The 24557-nt window shown below is 40.6% G+C and overlaps 1 protein-coding gene across 1 annotated transcript; it reads right to left on the bottom strand.

Annotated features, from left to right (window-relative positions):
- Positions 1-422: 422 nt before the first annotated feature.
- Positions 423-17918, bottom strand: upp2 (uridine phosphorylase 2). The gene is made up of 8 exons (XM_060928883.1): positions 17830-17918; positions 17670-17721; positions 16026-16140; positions 15279-15437; positions 4968-5082; positions 4535-4744; positions 1867-2013; positions 423-1308 (listed from the first exon to the last, which is right to left on the bottom strand). Exons 2-8 carry the CDS (start codon positions 17708-17710, stop codon positions 1169-1171), a joined length of 927 nt encoding a protein of 308 aa, XP_060784866.1. The 5' UTR covers positions 17711-17721; positions 17830-17918; the 3' UTR covers positions 423-1168.
- Positions 17919-24557: the final 6639 nt, after the last annotated feature.

Below are 24557 nucleotides of genomic sequence, written 5' to 3'. Positions count from 1 at the left end.
AATTTTTGTTTGTGAATGTGTCGATATAATAAAACGAAAATCACACGTTGGCTTGATATGAAGTTTATCTTCTCGTGTTGAAAAACTCACATTTTTCATACGAAATATATCACGGATGTGAGTGACCTATTTAAACAATATTGGTTGGCGTTGAGTGGTATCTCTCATCTCATCTCATCATCTCTAGCCGCTTTATCCTGTTCTACAGGGTCGCAGGCAAGCTGGAGCCTATCCCAGCTGACTACGGGCGAAAGGTGGGGTACACCCTGGACAAGTCGCCAGGTCATCACAGGGCTGACACATAGACACAGACAACCATTCACACTCACATTCACACCTACGGTCAATTTAGAGTCACCAGTTAACCTAACCTGCATGTCTTTGGACTGTGGGGGAAACCGGAGCACCCGGAGGAAACCCACGTGGACACGGGGAGAACATGCAAACTCCGCACAGAGGGGCCCTCGCCGGCCCCGGGGCTCGAACCCAGGACCTTCTTGCTGTGAGGCGACAGCGCTAACCACTACACCACTGTGCCGCCCCCATATCCTCGATATATGATGACTAATATATATATATCTTTAATATGAATTGTAAATGGCTTTGATATGATCTCAAAATGTATTTGTTTGTTTATTTGTCCGTGTGTCTGTCTTATAAAACAACTTTCTTAAGATTAACCCAAAATGTATTTATTTGTTCATTCATCTATCTATCTGTCTTCCTGTCTGTCTATTTGTTTTTAATTTGTTTGTTTGTTTGTTTGTCTGTTTGTTATAAGAACACCTTTGATATGATTATCTCAAATGCATTTGTTTGTTATGTATCTATGTATTTATTTATTTGTTTTTGTTTATCTGTCTGTCTCTCTCTGTTAACAAAATAGCTTTGGTACAATCGTCTCTCGTGTCTTCAAATATTTAATGTATGAAGGTTGTTGTTTTTATTCGGTATTTTATATTCATACGTTTTAACTGATTTCCTGTTTTTTAACTGCCCTTAGTGAGTTTTAGCGTAAGCTGTTCTTTTCTCAGAACATGTTGAAATGATTGCTGTCGGTAATCAGACATACGCTACACGCACAGTGGACAGAGATTTGGTTTGGAAAATGCTACAGTACCTTTTAAAACCTGGCATTAAGAGATGCAGCACATTGAGGTGAATGTGTTTAGATCAGTGCCAAGTGTTTCTTGATGAAATGAGCCACCAGGTACTGAGGTCTCTGCTGGTATTCCACCAGCACATCATGGGGTGTGGAGATCTGATCACCCTCCAACCGGTTCAACAGAGTCACACAGATCACCGCCGCTGCACAAATACATCTGATTAGCATACTGTGAACATCCTGAGAGTATAATTATATTTTTAAAAGTCAATTTAGGTCTAAATTAGAGCAGGTTTATTCAAGGCTGCAGGCTGTGACTTGTAAAGGATTAATCTATTTAAGATCTAAGAGCAGTTTTTCTTCTACAGTCCTGGATTTGGGGCCAGAGTGTTGAGCACGTGGCTGTTATCTGAATCCCTAAATTGCCCTGAAATGCTGTGATTAAAGGCTTTCCAGTGGCTTGGTTTGCCAAAATGTTATGTATGATTCATTCACATTCATGCCAGAGAATTAATAAATGGTTTTTAGTGCATTTAAAGGTTACTAAAACATTGCCTTACAACTCTAAGCTATAACTGTAGTCTGACAGATCAAAGCTAGACATGTGCAACTTTGGAAAAACATCCCACAAGATGTTTTTAGTAATTGCTAGTAATTATGACTTTCGCTGAGGTTTGAATGGTTTGGCATTTGGGAACCTTGTAATGTCAACAAAAAAAAAATTAGAAAGGCTGATGAAAGTGGAACAGTCCTCAGTGTACCTTTGAGGTTGCAGACGCGACACATGGCAGCGAAGACGGTGGACTCCATTTCAATGTTCTTGATGCCAGCCTCATGGGCCCTCGTCAGATATTCCAGCTTCTCCTCGGTGGAGAACGAGCACAGAGCACCATCCAGTCTGCCCTGGCCTGTGGTGGAAGAAGAAGATGACTAAGAAGTGCCATAAAATGAGGGTACTGTGGTATTGGTATAATCAATCATACACTGAATGACACATCATGGCAATCAAAAATGGAGAATATACTGTATTCATATACTGTATACTGTAACACAAGTGTTACAGGTCAAAGAATATCAACCTAGGTGATTTTTTTTTTTTTGACCTGGGTTAAAATTTTTAACCTCGTTCATAATTTCCAGCTGAGGTGAAATGTTGGATTATCTAAAATTCTTAAAAGAGATTTTCCGTCACTTCTTTTTCTTCCATCCACCTCCTCTCTGTCTACACCTACTGAGTATTTCCTCTTGTCTGTCTACCTATTCAGCAATTTTTTTCATACTTAACCAAGATTCAAACTCAGAACCTTCTGATGCTGAACCTAACACCTTAACCACTAGACTAGCAATGACTGTAATAGAAGGAGTGATATACATTTTGAATTCATTAATGAGTCCAGCCTTATTATGTCATCAAGTAGTTTAAAAAACAAAGTCTTCCCAAAGCCGAACCCTGAACCTAACCCCAATTTACTTTACATTTTATTATAAAACACAGTCTTCCCAAATCCGAACCCTAAACCTAACCCCAAGGTACTTTTGTTTTATTATAAAAACACAAAGTCTTCCCAAATCCTGACCTTAAACCTCACCCCAAGGTACTTTACGTTTAATTATAAAAGTCTTCCCAAAGTCAAACCTTAAACCTAACCCCAAGGTACTTTTTGTTTAACTATAAAACACAAAGTCTTCCCAAAGTCGAACCCTAAACCTAACCCCAAGGTACTTTGTTTTATTATAAAATACAAAGTCTTCCCAAATCCAAGCCCTAAACCTAACCCCAAGGTACTTTGTTTTATTATAAAATACAAAGTCTTCCCAAATCCGAGCCCTAAACCTAACCCCAAGGTACTTTATGTTTAATTATAAAGCACAAAGTCTTCCCTAAACCTAACTCCAAGATGCTTTGTTTTTTTTAATAAAATTCAAAGTCTTTCCAAATCCTACCCCTAAGCCTAACCAAGGTACTTTACATTTAATTATAAAACACAAAGTTTTCCCAAATCCTCACCCTAAACCTAACCCCAAGGTATTTTATGTTTTATTATAAAAACACAAAGTCTTCCCAAATCCTGACCTTAAACCTCACCCCAAGGTACTTTACGTTTAATTATAAAAGTCTTCCCAAAGTCAAACCCTAAACCTAACCCCAAGGTACTTTATGTTTAATTATAAAACACAAAGTCTTCCCAAAGCCAAACCCTAAACCTAACCCCAAGGTACTTTATGTTTAATTATAAAACACAAAGTCTTCCCAAAGCTAAACCTAACCCCAAGGTACTTTTTGTTTAACTATAAAACACAAAGTCTTCCCAAAGTCGAACCCTAAACCTAACCCCAAGGTACTTTGTTTTATTATAAAATACAAAGTCTTCCCAAATCTGAGCCCTAAACCTAACCCAAAGGTACTTTATGTTTAATTATAAAACACAAAGTCTTCCCTAAACCTAACTCCAAGATGCTTTGTTTTTTTTTAATAAAATACAAAGTCTTCCCAAATCCTAACCCTAAACCTAACCCCAAGGTACTTTACATTTAATTATAAAACACAAAGTTTTCCCAAATCCTCACCCTAAACCTAACCTCAAGGTATTTTATGTTTTATTATAAAATACAAAGTCTTCCCAAATCCAAACCCTAAACCTAACCCCAAAGTACTTTGTTTTATTATAAAATGCAAAGTCTTCCCAAAGCCAAACCCTAAACCTAACCCCAAGGTACTTTTTTTTTTAAATAAAATAAAGTCTTCCCAAAGCTGAACCCTAAATCTAACCCCAAGGTACTTTGGTTTATTATAAAATACAAAGCCTTCCCAAATCCTCACCCTAAACCTAACCCCAGATATAGTAAATCTCCCTCATACAAGTAGCAAATTATGAACTGGGTTAGAAATTCTAACTTAGGTTGAAAAACTCTGCCTGACCTACAATTCTGACCTGTAATATAAACATTATTCAGAAGTTATGCACAAGTAACAGAAATTTGACTTCAGCACATTTGACCTAACCAGACTCTGAATACACATAACTGTCCCTGTGTAAATATGTGAGAAATTGTGAGAAAATAAAAGGTTCTTTGATTTTTACAGTTTATTGACAAGATATGAACAATCAAACATGTATGAGTTCTACAACAAGACTGAAATCTAAATAAAGACATGAATGTTTGGCTATGACCCTCTTGGTCTCTGGACCTGATTTAAATTAGTCAGTGTATGATATCAATGTTAGGACAATGTAAAGGCAGATATCGCATAAAGAAAGGCATTAATCTCTCTCGCCATTATCTCTACATATTCTCTTCATTTTATCCAAAGGGTGTACAAACTTTTGCACTCAAGTGCATAACGATACGTCATGGTTCAGACCATCCTATCTGGTTCTATCATATGATAGCATAGAGTCCTGACACGAAAAGTCCAGGTTTGTTTACCTTCATAGAAGTCGTGTGTGCACATGGTGTTGCCAATGATGGTGGGGAAGTTGGGCAGCTCAGTGGAGCACTGCAGGAGCTCTTGTGCCATGCCTTCATCCAGCTCAGTGCTCCTGGTGATCACTTTACCCAGAACCACCTGCTCAAACTGCGGCCTGAAGAAAGAGTCCACCGCTTTATCAGTGATCACCACTGTGCCAGGAGCAAGACCTTAACACACACAAAATGGACAGAAGAAATAGTGATCTCTGATTAACACAAGTCTGCTTCAAATCGAAATATAAATACAGATGTTTTCACACAGAAACGGTTGCTTCCATTAAACAGAGTTTAGTATGAATGTGATTAGTATTCATAACACACGGGATAAATTAAACCAAGGAGCAAGGTAATAGATTTGTAAAAATGAACATGAAGCTTATACGGTAGGTACCAATGCCTCCTGAGGTACCGATGCGAAACAGCATGACATCACGGCAGTGGGCGTGGTACAGGAGCTTGATGAGTTCATGCAGCATTATGGAGATGGATGGCACACCCATACCATGCTGGGTAGAAATAAGACAAATGAATTGTCAATTATTCACCTGCTGACGACTACAAAGAGTTTTATCATACTTCTTCTGAGAAACAAAAAATCAGTGATTTTGCTGCATATAAACTTGAATGCTCAATTCCAATTGATCAGAAGGCACTGATTAATTTCCTGACAATATTTCCAGCTACGACACAAATTATAGGTTGATATTAAACCGTTCACTCTCATGCGTTATTGTTTCTATAGTAACAACCAATTCACAGAGGCGTGTATGGTAAACGACTCCTGAACGGGATAAAAATGTGACTAATTGTTGATAAGGTGATGTTTTCTTTGAAGAGACGTTTATTCAACATCGATGGAAGGAGTCGCCAGTATCACTGCTTTGTAACTGTCTGTACTACAGCTGTTGTGCTTTCCGGGTTTGGTGGTAACACGACTAACTACTTTTTTTTGTCTTATTAACTTCACAAGAGGAAAAAAAGAACATGAGAGAACAACTGGTTATAGGTTCTACACTCTCAGTAAATAAAGTACATAACTTTCTTCTCCCTGTCCACCTTGTCGTGGTGGAGAGGCTTGTGTACCTTTATGAACATGTGAGCTATACCGGCAGGGGCCAAGTATAGGCCCCTGGCAGGTTTAACCATGCTGGGCAGGTTACAGGTGAGAGGTCAGACGAAAGGCAGCACCTGGTCCTCCAGGTTGGGGGTTGGCGTGGGGTCAACAACCCCATCTTGTAAAACTTTACACCTGTTATCGAAACTGTGAGAGAAACCAGATCCCAGGGCCAGAGAGGAGGCTCTAGCCAACATGCAGGCACCATGACAGCTCCCGGTGAAAGCCTACCTCAGGAAGCCGGAAGCTTGAATTGGAGTCTCCTAGGCCCTAAAAGTACAATTCGTATTGGAGCATGGAATGTGCGTACAATGTATGAAACCTCAAAAACAGCATAAGTCAGTAGAGAAATGCAAAACTACAACTTAGACATACTTGGTGTAAGCGAGTGTAGGTGGACTGGCTCAGGGCACAAGGCAACTAGTGATGGCGTACCTATCCTCTACTCAGGCAAAGACAACCAACATGCCAACAGTGTAGCTCTGTTAGTCAACAAACAAACAACAAAATCTCTCTTAGAGTGGGAGCCCATTAGCGACAGGCTGATTAGAGCAAGGTTTGATTCTAGGTTCTGTAGGCTAACAGTCCTGCAATGCTATGCTCCCACAAATGAAGCGGAAGAAGAAGCAAAAGATGAATGGTACGAACAGTTGCAACGGGCAATCTCCAAAGTCCCACAACATGACATGTTACTAATTATAGGAGACATGAATGCCAAAGCTGGGAGCGATAACTCTGGAAGGGAGTATGGAATGGGACGACATGGGTGCGGAGTCATTAATGACAACGGGGAAAGATTAGTTGACCTTTGCCTTAGTAATAGGTGCGTAATTGGAGGGACGATCTTTCCTCACAAAAACATTCACAAACTGGCATGGATGTCCCCAGATGGGCATACCATAAACCAAATTGATCACATTATTATTAATAAGAAGTGGCAGAGATCACTCCTGGATGTCAGAGTCTACCGTGGGGCTGATGTTGGCAGTGACCACCACCTAGTGGTAGCCAAGGTCAGGCTGAAACTAAGGGCAATACCTCCCACCAAACAAAGACGCAAAGTATATGACCTCAACAAACTGCGTGTACCCGAAATCAGGAAGGAGTTTGCCATTGAACTTAGAAACCGCTTCAAAGCCCTAGAGAACACAGAAGACACAGAGGACCAGGATGTTGTGGAAACAACCTGGGACACTATTATGACAGTGTACAGAGACACGGCAAAAAGTGTCCTAGGCTTCAGAAAGAGGAAAGACAAAGAGTGGATAACACAAGAGACTTGGAACAAAATAGATGACAGGAGGAACATGAAAAGTAAATTACTCAGTACTAAGATACAACATGTAAAGGCCGAGTATAGGGCAAAGGATAAAGAAGTCAAGAGAAGTGCTCGTAGGGATAAGAGAGCCTTTGTGGAGGAATTGGCCAGTGAAGCTGAAAATGCTGCATCAAGGGGGGAACTGAGTATAGTGTGTAAGATCACCAAAAGGTTATGTAACCAAAACACCACCAGTTCTGTTCCAATCAGAGATAAGCAGGGCAAAATGTTAACAACTGAAAGGGAACAAGCAGCAAGATGGGTACAGCACTTTGAAGAGGTACTTAATAGACCAGACCCTGACGAACCTGTAGACTCTGAACCCTCTGATGATGACACCATTGACAGCAGCCCGCCTTCCCAGGCCGAGGTAGAGGTAGCCATTAGGGCAATGAAGAATGGTAAGGCACCTGGCATTGACTCACTACAGGCAGAGCTATTGAAAGCGGATTGTGCCACAGCCACTCTTGTACTTACTGATCTGTTTGCAAAGATTTGGGAACATGAAACCATTCCGGATGATTGGTCTAAGGGCCTTATCTTTAAAATTACAAAGAAAGGTGACCTCAGCAATTGTGACAACTGGCGAGGAATAACGCTCCTATCCATTCCGAGTAAGGTCTTCTGTAGAGTTCTCCTTAAGAGAATTGATACTGCCATTGACACCAAGTTGAGACAGGAACAGGCAGGATTTCGTAAAGGAAGAGGTTGTATAGACCAGATCTTTGCCCTTCGAAACATCATAGAACAGTGTATAGAATGGAACGCCCCACTACTCATAAACTTTATTGACTTCAAAAAGGCATTTGACAGCGTTCACCGGGAAAGTCTGTGGAAGACCTTAAGGACATATGGCATACCATCCAAAATCGTTTCTATCATAGGAAAATTCTACGAAAACTTTGAATGTAGTGTAATTCTGGAAAACAGTTTGAGCAAACCGTTCAGTGTCAATTCTGGAGTAAAGCAAGGATGCATCCTCTCCCCCATCCTGTTTCTAATTGTGATTGACTGGGTGATGCGGGAAACAACTTCTGACTGTCCTCGAGGTATTAAATGGACCTCCACTACCTACCTCGAAGACCTTGATTTTGCTGATGATCTCGCAGCCTTAGCTTCCATACATAACCAGCACCAGGAAAAGACCAGCCTACTAAATGAATATGCCAAACAAACTGGACTGCACATCAATAAGAAAAAGACCCAAGTAATGTGCATTAACACACCTACAGTGCCCCCAATTTGCATTGATGGAGAGCCTCTGGAGTGTGTGGAAGACTTTACATGCTTAGGCAGTGTCATGAGTGCCGACAATGGAGTACAAAAGGATATTCAGGCCCGACTTGGCAAAGCTAGAGGATCCTTCAGTCGCCTCCGTGTCGTCTGGAAGGCTAAATCGTTCAGCCTAAAAACAAAGCTCAGACTCTATAACAGCAACGTAAAGTCCGTCCTGTTGTATGGTTCTGAGTGCTGGAGAGTTACAAAGTCAGACATGAAGAAAATCGATGTATTTCACAATAACTGCGTAGAATATGTAATATCTACTGGCTTAACAAAATCAGTAACGAAGAACTGTACAGAAAAACAAACACAAAACAACTGTCTACTGAAATTTCCACCAGAAGATTAAAATGGCTGGGCCATGTTCTATGGATGTCGGATGACCGTATCCCCAAAGTTGCCCTACAATGGGCTTCTGAGGGGAAGAGGAAACGAGGACGTCCTAAAACTACATGGAGACGTACTGTGGCTAGAGATCTAGCGGCCATAAGGATCACCTGGGATGCAGCTCAGTCCTTAGCACAGAACAGGCCCCAGTGGAGGAAACTCACAGCCTTATGTCCCACACGGGATGAAGAGGATAAGTAAATATTAAAGTACCTTTAGGGGTACAATGGCTTGTCACTGAGGCAATACCCTCTAAGGTACTTATCTGTACACTTTATATACTGCTTAGGAATATATGTACCTTTTTTGGCTCTAAAAAGGTACACATAGTTACCTTGAGGTCCAATAATGAGCCCTAGGGGGTACATTAGTGTAGATTGTACCTTGTGGGACAGAAATGGACTCCTACTGTACCCCTATTTCTAACAGTGTATAATGTAAGTGATAACAGGAAGTAACTAGTTTCTTGGCTGTTCCAGAACATTAAAGGTACCTATAAATGGATACAAAAAAAGATGACATGGTGCATAAATTAATTAAATATTGTAATTGGAAAATTGATATGGTAAAGGGGGAATAAAACACTTCAGGACGTTGAGTTATTGTAAAATAATCAACTTTGGGGTGGTGTCTGTAACTTCACTTTTCACTGGGCCACAATTACTCCACCCTGTTGTTAACTTCCTTAATTTTCTAAGGGCCTTTTCAAAACAAAACTTACATCCTGATATTTAGATACCTAAATTACAGAACTTAATGAAGAACTTAGTTCTTAAGACTGTGTTCGTAACAAACCCACATTTAACCTGCTGTGGTACTACTACTATTACTACTGCTACTAGTCCTAGTATTATTACTACCATTACTACTGCTACTACTACTACTATTACTGCTACTACTAGTACTACTACAACTACTGCTACTACTACTATTGCTACTACTGTTACTACTACTACTACTACTACTACTACTACTGCTGCTACTATTACTACTGCTACTACTAGTATTACTGCTACTACTACTGCTATTACTACTATTACTACTGCTACTATTACTGCTGCTACTACTGGTATTACTGCTACTACTACTGCTACTACTACTATTACTGCTGCTACTACTACTGCTACTACTAGTATTACTGCTACTACTACTGCTACTACTACTATTACTGCTACGGCTACTACTGCTACTACTATTACTGCTGCTACTACTACTACTGCTACTACTAGTATTACTGCTACTACTACTGCTACTACTACTACTACTACTACTATTACTACTACTGTTACTACTACTACTGCTACTACAACTATTACTGCTACGACTACTACTGCTACTACTAGTATTACTGCTACTACTGCTACTACTAGTATTACTGCTACTGCTGCCACTATTACTATTACTGCTACTACTACTATTGCTACTACTATTACTACTACTGCTGCTGCTACTGCTACTACTATTACTACTACTCAGGGGCGATTTCTCAGAGACAACAAGGGAAGCCGAGCTTCCCCTAAAATTCTCTCCCCAAACTGCGGCATCTACGACGTTGAATTCTCATTAAAACAATAACTTGCATAACATAATATATGCCCAAGATTGTATTTACGTTCATAACTATCCTGTAACTTATTTGAGTGATGTCTGACGAACTTGCAGTTCGCTACGAGAATCACCTTTGCTGCCAGGCTGTAACCAGCATCGCCAGATACTGCTGACGTTTTCCAGCCAAAATATGTTCAAAACCCGCCAAAACGCACTTAAAACCGCCCAATCTGGCAACACTGGCTGTAACATTTCTTATTTCAATGGGCTCTATGGCTGGCAGCCGGGTATCCATTGCAGTCTATGAGAGGGCTCTGAACAGCCAATTTCGGCTAGTTGTTATTGGTTAAAATCGACAAAATTGTCACTTCCAGGGAAGCCGGGCTTCTCTGGGACTAAACGAGACAGTGGGAGGGGCAAGAAGCCGGGCTGATGAAGGATTATTGGAGGTAGTGTTTGAAAGACATGAGGAGGGCGGGCTCTGTACTTCGGCGTCGGCAAGGAACACGGAAGTATGATCAGTCAGTCCTCAGCGGATGTCGAGAAAGTGTAGTCGTGTGCCAAAGTGCTGTCCGACTTTCTTTTCATATAAACGTTTCTTCTCATTGATGTCTCTGTACATTACTCTGTAAATAAATGTAAATATTACTCGTTGTGCTCCGTTAACTTTCATCCATTCTATCAGTTTGATCATTCGTGAATTCACTCATTTATTTCATTTGTAGTTCAATCTAGTTGTAGGCTAGCTTGAGCCTTATTGGGATCTGCAGTGCTAGCTGCTAACAGAAATTGGTGAAGTCTCTGGAAAGCACAACCAGCTAGTATGACAGGGTCACAGACCATTTTCTGGAAAAGGAGCGGAGGGCAGAATTTGTGTATAAATAGTGTGCATCATATAATGTTCATGAATCTGAAGTGTGTATATTGTTCAGTAATGTTAAGAGAATGGTGGGCTCTGTGTTATAGGTTATACCTGGGTATAATATTCAAGGTTCTGTGTGTTGCATAGCCTACCTGGTTATGAATTTCCAGACTGTGTTGCAGAAGATGTTCAAGGATGTGTTGCACAGCTGGGTGTTGTGTTAAAGACTCTGTGTTGCATATCAGGGTATGATGTTCAAGGCTCTTCGTTGAATAGCCAGTGATTTTTGGATGTTTGATATTTTTGATTAAGGATATGAGGCACTAGCCTGGCAAGCCAGACTATAACATGAAATGCACAAGCAAAAATACTTTCTGCCACTAGGTAGGGTTGTCTAGTTCACTATGCTAATGGGGCACACCTTTCTATGCTTTGATATCCGGCCTACAGGTTTTACGATGAATGCGTAAAATGGGCTTCCCCGGTTTTAAAAACCAGCAGCCGCCACTGCTACTACTGTTACTGCTACTACCGCTACTACTACTATTACTACTACTGCTGCTACTACTACTGCTACTACTATTACTGCTACTACTACTACTGCTACTACTATTACTACTACTGTTACTACTACTGCTGCTACTACTACTATTACTACTGCTACAACTATTACTGCTACTACTACTATTGCTACTACTACTACTGCTACTACTACTATTACTGCTACTACTATTACTACTACTGTTACTACTACTACTACTGCTGCTGCTACTACTACTATTACTACTACTGTTACTGCTACTACTACTGCTGCTACTGCTACTACAGCTATTACTGCTACTACTACTGCTACTAGTACTATTACTACTACTGCTGCTACTACACTCAAAAAAATAACTTGCTCAGTGAACGTAATAAAATTATGGAAGGTATTTCCACCCAAGTAAAACGCGTTAACTTAGCCAGAAACAATTTTGTTGAGTGACCTAAATGTCAACCGTTACATGTTAGAATTAGGTTCATGTAACAGACACCCATGTTGGTTTTTTTGAGTGTACTACTACTGCTACTAGTACTAATACTACTACTGCTACTACTAGTACTACTACTATTACTGCTACCACTACTACTACTGCTACTACTACTACTGCTGCTGCTACTACTACTACTACTACTACTACTAATACTACTACTGCTACTACTAGTACTACTACTACCATGGGCGTAGTGGACGCGGGGTACGCAGGGGACATGTCCCCCGCAATTCCCGTATTTTTTCCCTCTGTCCCCCGCACTTTTTACAGCCATTACAACCATTCAATTCATTTTTAACATGTGGAAACGGGTTTTTCCGAGCCGCCTCTAAACACATCATGAGCAGGCGGAGCTGAGGCGGCAAACAAACCCTGCTGTCGTGTGCGATCAGAGACGCTTTAGAAAATATTGTATGAGTATCTTTGGTGTGATTCAGATCTGGGCAGCGCTTCTGTATGTTCAGCAAACCAGCCAAGAGGCTAAAGACTTTACACAGTTTTTTCCAAACAAACCGTGTAAGTTGAGTAATGCTGTGGAATGTAGATAATGTTGAGCTAAAAGATGACAAATACATGTCAATTTAGTTAGTTAAGCTAGCTAGCTAACTTAGAGGCGGTAGTAACTAGTTACATTTACTCTGTTACATTTACTTGAGTAACATTTTGGATAAATTGTACTCTTAAGAGTTGTTTTGTTGCAAAATACGTTTTACTTTTACTTGAGTAATATTATTCTAAAGTAACAATACTCTTACTTGAGTAACGTTACTGTTTTGGCTACTCTAAGATTACTCACTTCTGAGTAGAAAATAAGAGTATAAATGTATTTGTGTTCCTTTGACTGTTATTTTTATAAATATTTAATTTATTTTTGTGGTAATTAAAGTTTAAAGTACATGAATTTGCTGATTATTATTACTGTATTCCTAATTCTATTTCAAAATGTTGCTTTCCACATATTTTTTAATCTTTATTGCCACAATAGAAAGAGCAGGGCGAGAGAGGAGACAGTGGACCAGAGGCCAACAGGGATGATTATGCAGGGTCACAGGTGAGAAGAGAATATACACAGTAAAAAAATGGAGTGTCAATATTGCAGTGTAAACCTATTTTCCTCTGGATAGAGTAGTTATAACACTATGCAGAGTAAAATCGTCTAAATGGTAGTGTCAAAAGTGAGAGTTAATTCCCACTTGCACACAACGACAAAATCTACTCTGCAGGGTGATGATCATTGTTAATTTTGACACAAAATAGAGTAAAATTAACTCTAAAAATCTTACACTGGCAATAGAGTAAATTTTACACTGATTTTGAGTGGGACCAAATGTTATCTGACAGAGAGTTAAATTCAACTCTTAAAGAGTAAAATTGACACTATGATTTTTACTGTGTAACTAGCTATGTCACTACTACTATTCTTAATTCTATTTATAAATTTTACTTTATAGATTTATAGATTTTGACTTTAGATGTTGATAGTATATCATTTTTAAAGAACTAAAGTCAGTTCCCTGGTGCTGTGCTGTTTGTGGTTATGTGGTTCTTTAGCTGCTAAGGAGAGGTGCGATTGAATGCGAGAGGATGATAAATCACTCAATAGACCTCTGAACAGTTTGTCCCCCTCACTTCTAAAATGATGGCTACGCTCCTGACTACTACTACTGCTGCTACTACTAGTACTCCTGCTACTATTACTACTGCTACTATTACTACTACTACTACTACTACTACTACTACTACTACTACTGTTATTACTACTACTGCTACTACTAGTACTGGTACTACTGCTACTACTGTTATTACTACTACTGCTACTGCTACTACTAGTGCTGGTACTACTGCTACTACTGTTATTACTACTACTGCTACTACTAGTACTACTGCTACTACTGTTATTACTGCTACTGCTACTGCTACTACTAGTGCTGGTACTACTGCTACTACTGTTATTACTACTACTGCTACTACTAGTACTGGTACTACTGCTACTACTGTTATTACTACTGCTGCTACTACTAGTACTGGTACTACTGCTACTACTGTTATTACTACTACTGCTACTGCTACTACTAGTGCTGGTACTACTGCTACTACTGTTATTACTACTACTGCTACTACTAGTACTAGTACTACTGCTACTACTGTTATTACTGCTACTGCTACTACTAGTACTGGTACTACTGCTACTACTGTTATTACTACTACTGCTACTACTAGTACTAGTACTACTGCTACTACTGTTATTACTGATACTGCTACTACTAGTACTGGTACTACTGCTACTACTGTTATTACTACTACTGCTACTACTAGTACTGGTACTACTGCTACTACTGTTATTACTGCTACTGCTACTACTAGTACTGGTACTACTGCTACTACTGTTATTACTACTACTGCTACTACTAGTACTGGTACTACTGCTACTGCTACTACTAGTACTGGTACTACTGCTACTACTGTTATTACTACTACTGCTACTGCTACTACTAGTGCTGGTACTACTGCTACTACCGTTATTACTACTACTGCTACTACTAGTACTGGTACTACTGCTACTACTGTTATTACTGCTACTGCTACTACTAGTACTGGTACTACTGCTACTACTGTTATTACTACTACTGCTACTGCTACTACTAGTACTGGTACTACTGCTACTACTGTTGTTACTACTACTACTACTGCTACTACTAGTACTGGTACTACTGCTACTACTGTTATTACTACTACTGCTACTACTAGTACTGGTACTACTGCTAATACTGTTATTACTACTACTGCTACTACTGTTACTGGTACTACTGCTACTACTGTTATTACTACTGCTACTACTAGTACTGGTACTACTGCTACTACTGTTATTACTACTACTGCTACTACTAGTACTGGTGCTACTGCTAATACTGTTATTACTACTACTGATACTACTGATACTGGTACTACTGCTACTACTGTTATTACTACTACTGCTACTACTAGTACTGGTACTACTGCTAATACTGTTATTACTACTACTGCTACTACTAGTACTGGTACTACTGGTACTACTGCTACTACTGGTACTGCTACTACTGCTGCTCCTACTACTACTATTATTACTACTACTATTACTACACACAGTTCCTGTTCCACAGGTAGAAAAATAAACTCACACTGATGGAAAGCACAGGCCCCACTTTGTACATGGAGTAGCGGTCAGTCCCCTCACAGATATCCCTGATATCATCAACGTTCCCTGGGAGGTCCAGCTGCTGATGGATGAACTGAGCAAAAGATCTCATTCTGTTGCCGCTGCCTCCCACACACACGAACTACACACCACCATGACACACACACACACACACACACACACACAGGGGTATACATTAAAATTTTGAGCAGATAGCATTAGTGTGAGAAAAGTTGCTGGTATGGAGGTGTAACACTAATTAAGAAAGGGAAAGCCATGGCCTAATGGTTAGAGAAGCAGGTTTGTAACCAAAAAGTCATTGGTTCAATTCCCTGGACTAGCATGAATAGCTGAAGTGCCCTTGAGCAAGGCACCTAACCCCGAACTGCTCCCCAGGCTGCTCTGTGTATGTTGTGCTTGTAATGTAATGTAATGTAAAATATGGTGGCAAAGACTCTATAATAGTTCTGCTCAAATGCTGTACTGCCAAAAAAGTGATATTATAAAATGTTTGTCTTTTTGTGAAAGGTTTGATATGACCACAGCTATCATGAACAGGAGGACTTAGAGTACTATGCTAATGCTTAATAATCAAAACATTTTGGAAGCTTTGAGATCTGACAACCACAATGGCCGACGTTTCCACAGTTAAACACTGTTGCTCCATTCTCCTCTCCTCTCCTTCGAGCTCTATGGGCTTTTTCCTTTTCTTCTTTAATTTTTTACACACCTTGATGTCTCCGAACATGGCAGGCAGGTTGTGGGTCTTGGTGCTCAGGTTAAAGTGGTAGAGGATGTCCTCGTCCATGTTGCCCAGGTGAGGGTTTTTAACGTACTGCTCCTGTCTGTGAGATAAACAGCATGGGTGTAAATCCTCAATCGCCACAATATCACCACAGAACCAAATCCCACCTTCAGATTCTTTCTCATCTTCACAAATGAGAATATAAGATTACAAATTTGGTCATGTACAAGATACAAGACCAAAGTAGCTTTGCTCATTTGGAAGGTAATTTTTCAAATTTTAGTATTTATTTATTTATGGAAGGATCAAAATGATCTGAATTAGACATGATTAACACCTAAAAGGAGTAAAACCATCTAAAAACCGGCTGAATTTTATATATATATATATAAAATGGTTGTTTTATATATATATATATATACACACACAGACTACAAGAGGTATGAATACAAGAGGTGTAATGAACAAAGGGAAAAGGTAGATTTTTGAAGTGCAAATTACACCTTTAAGTGATTTATAAAGCATCAGTGATTTGTAGTACATACACCGTACCAGTCAAAAGTTTGTACACCCCTACTCATTCATAGATTTTTCTGTATTTTGAAGGGTTTTATTTTGCGCGTGTGTTAGGGGTTTTTTTAAATCTATTTTTTGGTTTATCTTTTCTGCTTTTTGTCTTTTTTTTTGTCATCGCTGTTTTATTTCTATTATCACCATCCATCATCCGTAACCGCTTATCCTGTGCAGGGTCGCAGGCAAGCTGGAGCCTATCCCAGCTGACTATGGGCGAGAGGTGGGGTACACCCTGGACAAGTTGCCAGGTTATCGCAGGGCTGACACATACAGACAAACAACCATTCACACCTACGGTCAATTTAAAGCCACCAATTAGCCTAACCTGCATGTTTTTGGACTGTGGGGGAAACCAGAGCACCCAGAAGAAACCCATGCAGGCACGGTGAGAACATGCAAACTCCACACAGAAAGGCCTCTGTCAGCCCCTGGGCTCGAACCTAGAACCTTCTTGCTGTAAGGTGACAGTACTAACCATTACACCACCGTGCCGCCCTATATTATCTCTGTTCTAATTGTTTATATCCCCTTCTCATTTGGTCCACCATTCCTGTGGCCTGGGGGGAGGGAGGGGGAGGAAGATGAAAAAAAAAGGAGAAAGGAAGGGACAGGAAAAAAGATGGCTAAATGGTGGCTACTTTGAAGAATCTAAAATATGATTTTTTTTAACCACTTTTTGTTTATCACTTAATTCCATATGCGTTCCAGATGTTGTTTCGGAGTTTTGTTGTCTTCAGTATTAATCTGCAGTCTAGAAAATGGTCAAAATGAAATCATTTATCATCATTTTATCATCAGAAATATGAGATAAATTTTCCTATATTCAAGATATTTTCACTTGCACAGATATCTTTCTTTGCTGTATGCATATGAAAAATGTTTCCATTGGCTATTTTCACTTAGTCCTGTTTTGACGTTGTAATAAATTGCCGTTTAAAATGGTGAATTTCAAAGTTAAATGACGCTCTTTCAGTGTTTTTGGTGTCATATATCTAAACCAAGGCTGTGTATTAAAAGAAGTGAACATGAATAGAAGAAAAGAGAGCAATTTCTTACTCTATATATTCACTGTGTAAAATTGGAGCCATGACTGCCATTAAACTTCACTCTGAAAGAGAGATGGGATCGTTCATATTTCAACAAGTCAAATCACCTCTATTAATTAAAAAATAAAATACTCAGAATATAAAATTAAGATATACAATACATGCCTTACTGTATACTGGGTGAATGCTGGTCTCCGAACCTCTCTGTACTGTAGACAATATCCTTAATTCCAGTGAGACTTGAAATGCTATAATCAGTGTTGTTTTTCAAAATATAAGTTATTTTTCAAAGACAGGAACTGATATAGCTTTGGTCCTCAACCCCCATGATGATACTGATTGGTTGTCGAAGGAGGTGTAGTGTCTGATCTGCCTATCCACCATTCCACTCCTCCCATCAGATATCTTCCTTTCCACTTTCATCTGGTGACTGATCTCAGGTCCAGTCCACTTTCCCAGACAGAATAAAACAAACCTCGCACATAAACAGAAGTGTGTGCATGCAACACTGACCTCTTTAACCTCTGTGTTTTTATGTAACCTGAATATGTGATCTGACGTAAGAGTAAAATCATAAAACTGGTTTGGGTTGTAGTGTTCCAGGATGTTCTGTACACCCTGGAGTGTTATCAGCAAAAACACATGGCTTATCATGCTTTTAGGAAAACTGTTACCCAACCATGGGTAACATCACGAACATCTCATCTCATCTCATTATCTATAGCCGCTTTATCCTGTTCTACAGGGTCGCAGGCAAGCTGGAGCCTATCCCAGCTGACTACGGGCGAAAGGCGGGGTACACCCTGGACAAGTCGCCAGGTCATCACAGGGCTGACACTATATGAACATCTGTTTGCAAATTATATCATTTTTTACTTTGATGCTCAATATTCAACAATAATAGGTTCTACAGATTTGTCACATTTACTCTAATGTGGCTTTGGGTTGCACAGTGAGGTTTTTTTTTACCAGTAATAAGTAATGAATTATCATGTAAAATATTCCACCGAGGTGGAAGGACTTTTCTAATATCTGCCCAAACTCCCGCAGCTGTAAGACATTAACTTTAATTATCATCTGCTGTCCAAATGATAAATGGTCCTCTGAGCTGTTTGTACTGCGAATGAAAATTCAATATTTTATTAAATCTCCATTATTCTAATTAAAAGCCCATTAGTGGGAAATTAAGAAGTGATGTGAAGGGACTTTATGAGTGCAAATTTATTTGTTTTGGGATTCTCCTTACAGACAAATTGGCAAATGAGGATTGAAAATGCTGTTATATCACCCAAAGGCAAGTTTTATCTACTGTAATTCATTCTTATCCATCATATGAAGGAAGCTTTATTCCTTACAAGATGATGTGTACATTTATTAAGAAAGTGGTGGCGATGTTTGTGTGTTCGTAGACCTGGAGAAGGCATACGATAGAGTGCCGAGAGACGAGTTATGGTATTGTCTGAGAAAGAGTGGAGTGAATGAGAAGTATATTAGAGCGGTGCAAGACATGTATGAGAACAGTGAAACAGCAGTGAGGTGTGCAGTTGGAACAACTGAATGGTTCAAGGTGAAGGTGGGACTCCATCAAGGATCTGCTTTGAGTCCTTTCTTGTTTGCCATAGTGATGGATAGCTTGACGGACGAAGTGAGGCAAGAGTCACCATGGAACATGATGTTTGCGGATGATATTGTGATATGTGGTGAAAGTAGAAAGGAGGTTGAGTTGGGTTTGGAGAGATGCATTGGAATGAAGAGGAATGAAGGTGAGCAGGAGCAAAATAGAATACATGTGCATCAATGAGAATGGGGATGAGAGTGTAGTGAAGATGCGAGGAGTAGACGTAAAGAAAGTTGGTGAATTCAAGTACCTGGGGTCGACTGTGCAGGAAAATGGGGGCTGCGATAGTGAGGTGAGAAAGAGAGTGCAGGCAGGGTGGAGCAGGTGGAGAAGGATTTCAGGAGTCATTTGTGATCGGAAAGTCCCAGCAAAAGTGAAAGGTAAGATGTATAAGACAGTAGTGAGACCAGCTGTGATGTATGGATTGGAGACCGTACCCTTAACGAAGAGACAGGAGGCAAAGTTGGAGGTGGTGGAGTTGAGGATGTTAAGGTTTGCAATGGGAGGTTGGACAGGATAAGGAACGAGCACATCAGAGGGACAGCACATGTGGACAGCTTGGGAATTAAGCTAAGAGAGATGAGACTGAGATGGTATGGGCACATCCTGAGAAGAGATGCAGAGCATGTTGGAAGGAGAATGTTGAGGATGGAGCTGCCAGGCAAACGAAAACGAGGAAGGCCAAAGAGGAGATACATGGATGTGGTGAGAGAGGACATGAAAGTGGCAGGTGTGGTAGAGAAGGATGCTGAAGACAGGGAGCAATGGAGATGAAAGATCCGCTGTGGCGACCCCTAATCGGGAGCAGCCAAAAGAAGAAGAAGAAGAAGAAGGTGGCGATGTTGAATTAACAAGATGGTTATTAAGTCATCTACTGTAAAAGTGTGCATGTGGTAGCAGCTCAGCAGTTAAGGCGCACATTGCTGATCTGAACGTCAGGGGTTCGAGCCCCAGCACTGCCATTGTTGGGCCCATGGGCAAAACCTTTAACCCTTCCTGCTCAACCTCATCCACATAGAGATGGGAAAAGATGTAGGTAACTTACCACTGTAAAAGAGTGCAAGGAGTCATGATGTCTGTCTGTACTGTAGATCAGTAACAACACAATTTCTTAGTTATTAGTCTGTCTGTTTATCTCGGTAGCCTGAAGGTTCGCTTCATGATAAAACACATTAAATATTTAATTTTCATATGCTGTAGCATGGCGGCACGGTGGTGTAGTGGTTAGCACTGTCGCCTCACAGCAAGAAGGTCCGGGTTCGAGCCCCGTGGCCGGCAAGGGCCTTTCTGTGTGGAGTTTGCATGTTCTCCCCATGTCCGCGTGGGTTTCCTCCGGGTGCTCCGGTTTCCCCCACAGTCCAAAGACATGCAGGTTAGGTTAACTGGTGACTCTAAATTGAGCGTAGGTGTGAATGTGAGTGTGAATGGTTGTCTGTGTCTATGTGTCAGCCCTGTGATGACCTGGCGACTTGTCCAGGGTGTACCCCGCCTTTCGCCCGTAGTCAGCTGGGATAGGCTCCAGCTTGCCTGCGACCCTGTAGAAGGATAAAGCGGCTACAGATAATGAGATGAGATGAGATGCTGTAGCATTAACACAATGATGCCACAATGAACTGTTGCAATAGACTTATCATATGTGGCTTACAGAAGGGCAGTAAAGGGCAAGAATTTGATGCATCAGTCCATTACTAATCTTTACTTTACCAAGTACTGTATGTCAAATGCTGTCAAGTATGGTGAAACACAGTAGGGCGTTTTAGAGAAAGTCTGAAGGTGCACATAAGTTTCAGATAGTTTCACAATATAAGAAATAATACATGTGGCAGAATCACACTGGATTCTGTTTTTTTTTTTTAAATCTTAATTATTGTTTGTATCACAATGAAAAAAGTGGTAGGCATGTTGTGTAAATCAAATAGTGCTAACCCCCAAAAAATCCACTTTAATTCCAGCTTGTAATACGACAAAACAGGACAAACACCAAGGGGGATGAATACTTTTGCAAGACATTGTATGTACTGTCAGTAGTTGGATTGTAGATGTGACATTTTTTATTTATGGATGTGATGTGTGTGAAAAAGTACTCCATATATTCGATTCTCTACAATTCTCTATAATTTATCAAGAGAAGTTTGTTTATATATCCACATTCACTGGATATGAGCAATCGCGTGCTCTGATTGGCTAGTCTACTACTTGGATATCAGCTCATATACTGTGAGTAGAGAAAAACAAAATGGCGGAGCGTGTTGCTGAACCAACCGAGGATGAAATAAAAACTACTCGAAAACAAAACCCCAAAAAATAAAAAAGCAACAAAATATGGAATGAAAGTATTTGATGGTAAGAACATCTCATCTCATTATCTCTAGCCGCTTTATCCTTCTACAGGGTCGCAGGCAAGCTGGAGCCTATCCCAGCTGACTACGGGCGAAAGGCGGGGTACACCCTGGACAAGTCGCCAGGTCATCACAGGGCTGACACATAGACACAGACAACCATTCACACTCACACCTACAGTCAATTTAGAGTCACCAGTTAACCTAACCTGCATGTCTTTGGACTGTGGGGGAAACCGGAGCACCCGGAGGAAACCCACACGGACACGGGGAGAACATGCAAACTCCACACAGAAAGGCCCTCGCCGGCCACGGGGCTCGAACCCAGGACCTTCTTGCTGTGAGGCGACAGCGCGAACCACTACACCACCGTGCCGCCTCTGGTAAGAACATATCTTTTTTTATTTTTCAAGAATTATTATTATAGCATTTGTCACAAATTGCTCCTGTCGTTTCACCGGTTTGTTTACATTCTAAGCGAAAATGATTTTGTCAGGCGTTTTGTATAAAGTTTTTATGTATCGAATTTGCAAAAAATACAAAAAAAATGATCCATCCATCAATCATCCATAACCGCTTATCATGTACAGGATCCCGGGCGAGTTGGAGCCTATCCCAGCTGACTACGGGCGAAAGGCAGGGTACACCCTGGACAAGTCACCAGGTCATCACAGGGCTGACACATAGACACAGACAACCATTCACACTCACATTCACACCTACGCTCAATTTAGAGTCACCAGTTAACCTAACCTGCATGTCTTTGGACTGTGGGGGAAACCGGAGCACCCGGAGGAAACCCACGCGGACACGGGGAGAACATGCAAACTCCGCACAGAAAGGCCCTCGCCAGCCACGGGGCTCGAACCCAGAACCTTCTCGCTGTGAGGTGACAGTGCTAACCACTTTATAGGCTAAATAGAACTATCATAAAATACTAATAGGAACAAATAAAATCACAATAATACTGAATTACAAATAAATTCAATTTCACAAACATGAAAACTGTAAATTGGGTAAAAATATAAAAGTGCAGCAATAAAAGCACTTCCACAGGAATAGCTATCACTCCCTTGGGGAGGAGGGGCATTTAAAAATAGTAATCTAAGCAATAATGTAAATGAAAACAGTGATAAACCTTTTGATTTTGCGCCTTCTCCTTTCAGAGAAAATTCTGCACGGCCTCAGGCCAAGAGAAACAGAATCACGGGCTTAGATCTGTTTGCAAAAGCTTGTTGTCAATGTTTTGTACATTTGGATGGTGTAATCATGCTGCTCTTTGCTCTCTCAGTTTTACAGATGTGTATGCTCAGATCGTATAGTAGGCTCACACACACCCACACACACCCCTTCAAGCCTCAGCGTATACATGCAATGATCATTATTTGACATACTCCAGCATCAGCTACGTACTGTAAGAGCAGAGAAAACAGTCACAGCCTTTCAGCTCCTGATGCAGATTTGTTCGATTCACACTGAGCCACACTGAACTTTAAAGAAACCTTTTAAAAATGCAAGTAGAAAGGAAAAAATAGACAAATCCCTTTTCGCACATGATACAAGTAATTCACACTCTGTAATCTTCTCTGTAATCACTGATCTCTCTATAATCTGAGTTTTAGAGCCAGAAGTAAAGATCGTTTGCTGTTATTTGAGGCTTTGAGGTCCCGGGGCGCCCTCTTGTCTGTGTTATTGTCTGGCTCTCCCCTTTTAGTTATGCTGTCATAGTTAGTCTTGCCAGAGTCTCTGCTTGCACTCAGTGCAAAATGTGTACTGTTCTTACTCATCAAGTGACATTAGGCATACCTAACAACCTGTGTTTCCCCCCACTCTGTCTGTCCATCTGAGTTACATGTCGATCCTGAGATCGAGATGCTGACCTTTTCTGCACCTCGGACCTGCCTGATCCATCCTGATGCCCTACTTCTGGCTGGAGTCTCGTCACATCGCTCCTGTAGAGGACGGCCTCATATGGACAGTCGAAAGTCGCACTTGGAAGACTCTCTGGACACTTACAGAAATATGTTTATGTCTGAGGACTTCAGTTAACTTGCTAACTTTAGGACTGCAGTTGTTATGAACAGTTTTGCACTCAAGTTTCCATCAATGAACAGTTTATAACTTCAACAAAACAGACGTCATGTTAAAACTATAATGAGTTTCCTGGTTACACAGTTATACTTTGTGACTCTATAGGACACTGTTATAGAAACGAGTTATTTATAATCACGTGTCTGTCATCACCCAAATGAGGATGGGTTCCCTTTTGGGTCTGGTTCCTCTCGAGGTTTCTGCCTCATGTCGTCTGAGGGAGTTTTTCCTTGCCACCGTCACCACAGGCTTGCTCATCGGGGATAGATTAGGGATAAAATTAGCTCATGTTTAAAGTCTTTAATTTTCTGTAACGCTGCTTTGTGACAATGTCTGTTAAAGCACTACATGAATAAACTTGACTTGACTTGACTTGGCTTTAGCTCATGTGTTTTCATATCATCATATACCTTTAGAGCTATGCACACGGGACTGAAAATGTTCCAATATTAGTTTTTTTTTAATTTGAAAGAAAGCTAATGATAGAACTGATTTGGTTGAATGATTTCTACATTATTATGGATGTAACATCTCATCTCATCTCATTATCTCTAGCCGCTTTATCCTTCTACAGGATCGCAGACAAGCTGGAGCCTATCCCAGCTGACTACGGGCGAAAGGCGGGGTACACCCTGGACAAGTCGCCAGGTCATCACAGGGCTGACACATAGACACAGACAACCATTCACACTCACATTCACACCTACGCTCAATTTAGAGTCACCAGTTAACCTAACCTGCATGTCTTTGGACTGTGGGGGAAACCGGAGTACCCGGAGGAAACCCACGCGGACACGGGGAGAACATGCAAACTCCACACAGAAAGGCCCTCGCCGGCCCCGGGGCTCGA

The sequence above is a fragment of the Neoarius graeffei genome, chromosome 9, assembly GCF_027579695.1.
Source record: "Neoarius graeffei isolate fNeoGra1 chromosome 9, fNeoGra1.pri, whole genome shotgun sequence".
Classification (NCBI taxonomy): domain Eukaryota; kingdom Metazoa; phylum Chordata; class Actinopteri; order Siluriformes; family Ariidae; genus Neoarius; species Neoarius graeffei.
Note: the sequence above shows the minus strand (reverse complement) of the source record. Positions and strands in the feature narration are given on the sequence as shown.

What these genes read in the sequence shown, in the direction of transcription:
- upp2 (XM_060928883.1), bottom strand. Translation starts at nt 17,710, where the DNA reads ATGGCAGTCATGGCTCCAATTTTACACAGTGAATATATAGA. An exon ending in CGGTACCTCAGGAGGCATTG is followed by an intron (nt 4,745 to 4,967) that starts GTACCTACCGTA and finishes GTGTGTGTTAAG; the next exon opens with GTCTTGCTCCTGGCACAGTG. An exon ending in CACACACGACTTCTATGAAG is followed by an intron (nt 2,014 to 4,534) that starts GTAAACAAACCT and finishes CTTCCACCACAG; the next exon opens with GCCAGGGCAGACTGGATGGT.